This window comes from Corvus brachyrhynchos, unplaced genomic scaffold, assembly GCF_000691975.1.
Source record: "Corvus brachyrhynchos isolate BGI_N302 unplaced genomic scaffold, ASM69197v1 scaffold85, whole genome shotgun sequence".
Lineage (NCBI taxonomy): Eukaryota > Metazoa > Chordata > Aves > Passeriformes > Corvidae > Corvus > Corvus brachyrhynchos.
This window is the reverse complement of record NW_008238634.1, coordinates 1,044,819-1,046,984: the sequence shown is the minus strand read 5'-3', so window position 1 is coordinate 1,046,984 and position 2,166 is coordinate 1,044,819. Positions and strand designations below refer to the sequence as shown.

The 2,166-nt window shown below is 58.4% G+C and overlaps 1 protein-coding gene across 1 annotated transcript in view; it reads right to left on the bottom strand.

Moving 5' to 3' along the window:
- The window catches only part of SIGLEC1 (sialic acid binding Ig like lectin 1), an 18,311-nt gene that overhangs the window by 3,571 nt on the left and 12,574 nt on the right, over positions 1–2,166 (bottom strand). Inside the window, exons 16-18 of the mRNA XM_017737378.1 lie at positions 1,445–1,699; positions 273–578; positions 3–81 (exon numbers count right to left, since the gene is read on the bottom strand). Of these exons, the coding sequence (XP_017592867.1) occupies positions 3–81; positions 273–578; positions 1,445–1,699 (640 nt within the window). The remainder of the gene's footprint in view (positions 1–2; positions 82–272; positions 579–1,444; positions 1,700–2,166) is intronic.

Here is a 2,166-nt window from a genome sequence, read left to right as displayed (position 1 = left end):
GCGCGGGAGGCGCCGGGCAGGTCAGTGTCACCTCTGCCCCCTCCGGCACCTCGGCCGATGGTCGCACCAGCACCCTGGTGGCTGCGGGGAGTGAAGAGGAGTTGGGGGCCGGCCCCAAATTCAGAGCGGTGGGTTCCCACCCTGCGTGCCCAATCACGACCGCCCACCACCTCCACGCCTCTCTGCCCCCTCCCCAAAATTGGGTACCCCCAGTCCTGCACCCCTCAATGCCACAGCTGGGTGTGTCCCCAACCTGTTGTCCCCCTCCTCACCTTGTACCCGGAGGGTGAGGGACGCGCGGGTCACACCGAGGGGGCTCTGTGCCTGGCACTCGTACTCGCCCTCATCCTCCTCGGAGGCTTCCCGGAATTCCAACCGCAGCGCGTTGGGAGAGGAGGACACGCGGATGCTCTGCCGGGGGGTGTCACCTCCTCTGGGGGGGCTGGAGGCCACCGGGTGTCCCCCCCTGAGCAGGGTGAGCTGGGCCGGGGGGTGGCTGTCCACAACACAGAGCAGGATGGTGGCCGTCCCCTGGCTGCTCTCCACGAAGGATTGCAGCCGCAGGTTCCTGGGGGGGTCTGCGGGATGGGAATGGGGTCGGGAAAACATGGATAATAGGATAATCGTGGAATTGGTTGGGTTGGGAAAGCCCTCTGAGCTCATCGAGTCCGACAGTTCCACCAGCACTGCCCAGGCCACCGCTGACCGTGTCCCCAAGTGCCACATCCCAAGGATGGGGACTCCACCACTGCCCTTTCCAAGAGGAATTTTCCCAATGTCCAACCCAAACTTTCCCTGGCATAACTTGAGGCCGTTCCCCCTTGTCCTGTCCCTTGTTCCTGCCCCCCTCCCGTCAGGGAGTTGTGGAGATGCAGAAGATCTCCCCTTGATTCCCCCTTTTCTCCAGGCTGAGCCCCTTTCCCAGCTCTCTCAGCCGCTCCTGGGGCTCCAGCCCCTTCATCCAAGGGATTCCCCAGGTTCCAGGGCCTCCATCCCACGTTCACCACGAAGATTTTTAAATTAACACCATCTTTTTCTCATAAAAAAGGGGGAAAAAAGAAATCTCCTGTTCTGACTCACAGCTACATTTTTTCCCCCATTTTTTTTTTAACCAAAATCTGGTTTTCATTTTCCCAATCAGGGATAAAAAAAAGAACCCTAAATCCAGCATTAATTTCTGAAAGCCAAGGATTTTCCTGCCGGCTTTGGTGTGGAGAACAAGGAAACTTGGAGAAGGATCTGGGGGTGGCATGGGGGTCTCTGGGTAGGTTTGGGGTGTAAAACTCGGCTTAATTATCCCCTGGGATACACTTCTTGAGCTCCCCTAATTAATGAACCCCCCAAATTAAGCCAGGCCTTGCTGCCCCCATCTCTCCAGCCAAGGCGACTGACTGAGAGGTGACACCACGACACAAATGACACGAAGCTGCCCCTGGGGACTCACAGAGCACGTTGAGGGTGGCAGGGGTGGCACTGTAGTTCCGGGCTGGGGTGTGTATGGAGCAGTGGTACGAGCCGGCGTCGGAGGTGGTGACCCCATGGAAGGTGAGATTTTGGGAAGAGCCGGTGCCCAGCCACACCTGGTTCCGGTACCAGGTGTAGCTCAGCACATCCTGGGCCCCGCCCGCCACGGCGCAGGTGAGGGTGGCAGCGTCCCCATCCTGCACGTCCGGGGATGGCCAAATCCAGACACGGGCGGCTGCACAGGAAGGAAGGAAAACGTGGTGATCCTGCACTTTGCGGGGTGGAAAAAGTCAGGGAGTTGCAGGGGAGTAAAAAGTGGGGATGGCCACCACAACGCACAGGTGACACCATTCCTGTGGTGTTCCTGTGGATTTATTTGGGATGCCCCATCCCTGGAAGTGTCCAAGGCCAGGTTGGGTGGGATTTGGAGCAGCCTGGGATGATGGAATGTGTCCCTGCTCATGGCAGGGCGTGGGATTGATGGGATTTAGGGTCTCTCCCAACCCAAACCATTCCATGATTCCTGGGGTGATGGCAGCCAGGGCAGTATCATGGATGGACATCACATCCAAGAGGAGCCGTGTCCCTTTGCCACACCTGCAGCTCTCTGGGAACACCTGCAGCTCTCTGGGAACACCTCCATCCCCATAAACCCGGATTTCCCCCATTTTTTTTCCGTTTTCATCCTGTCCATTCCATTCC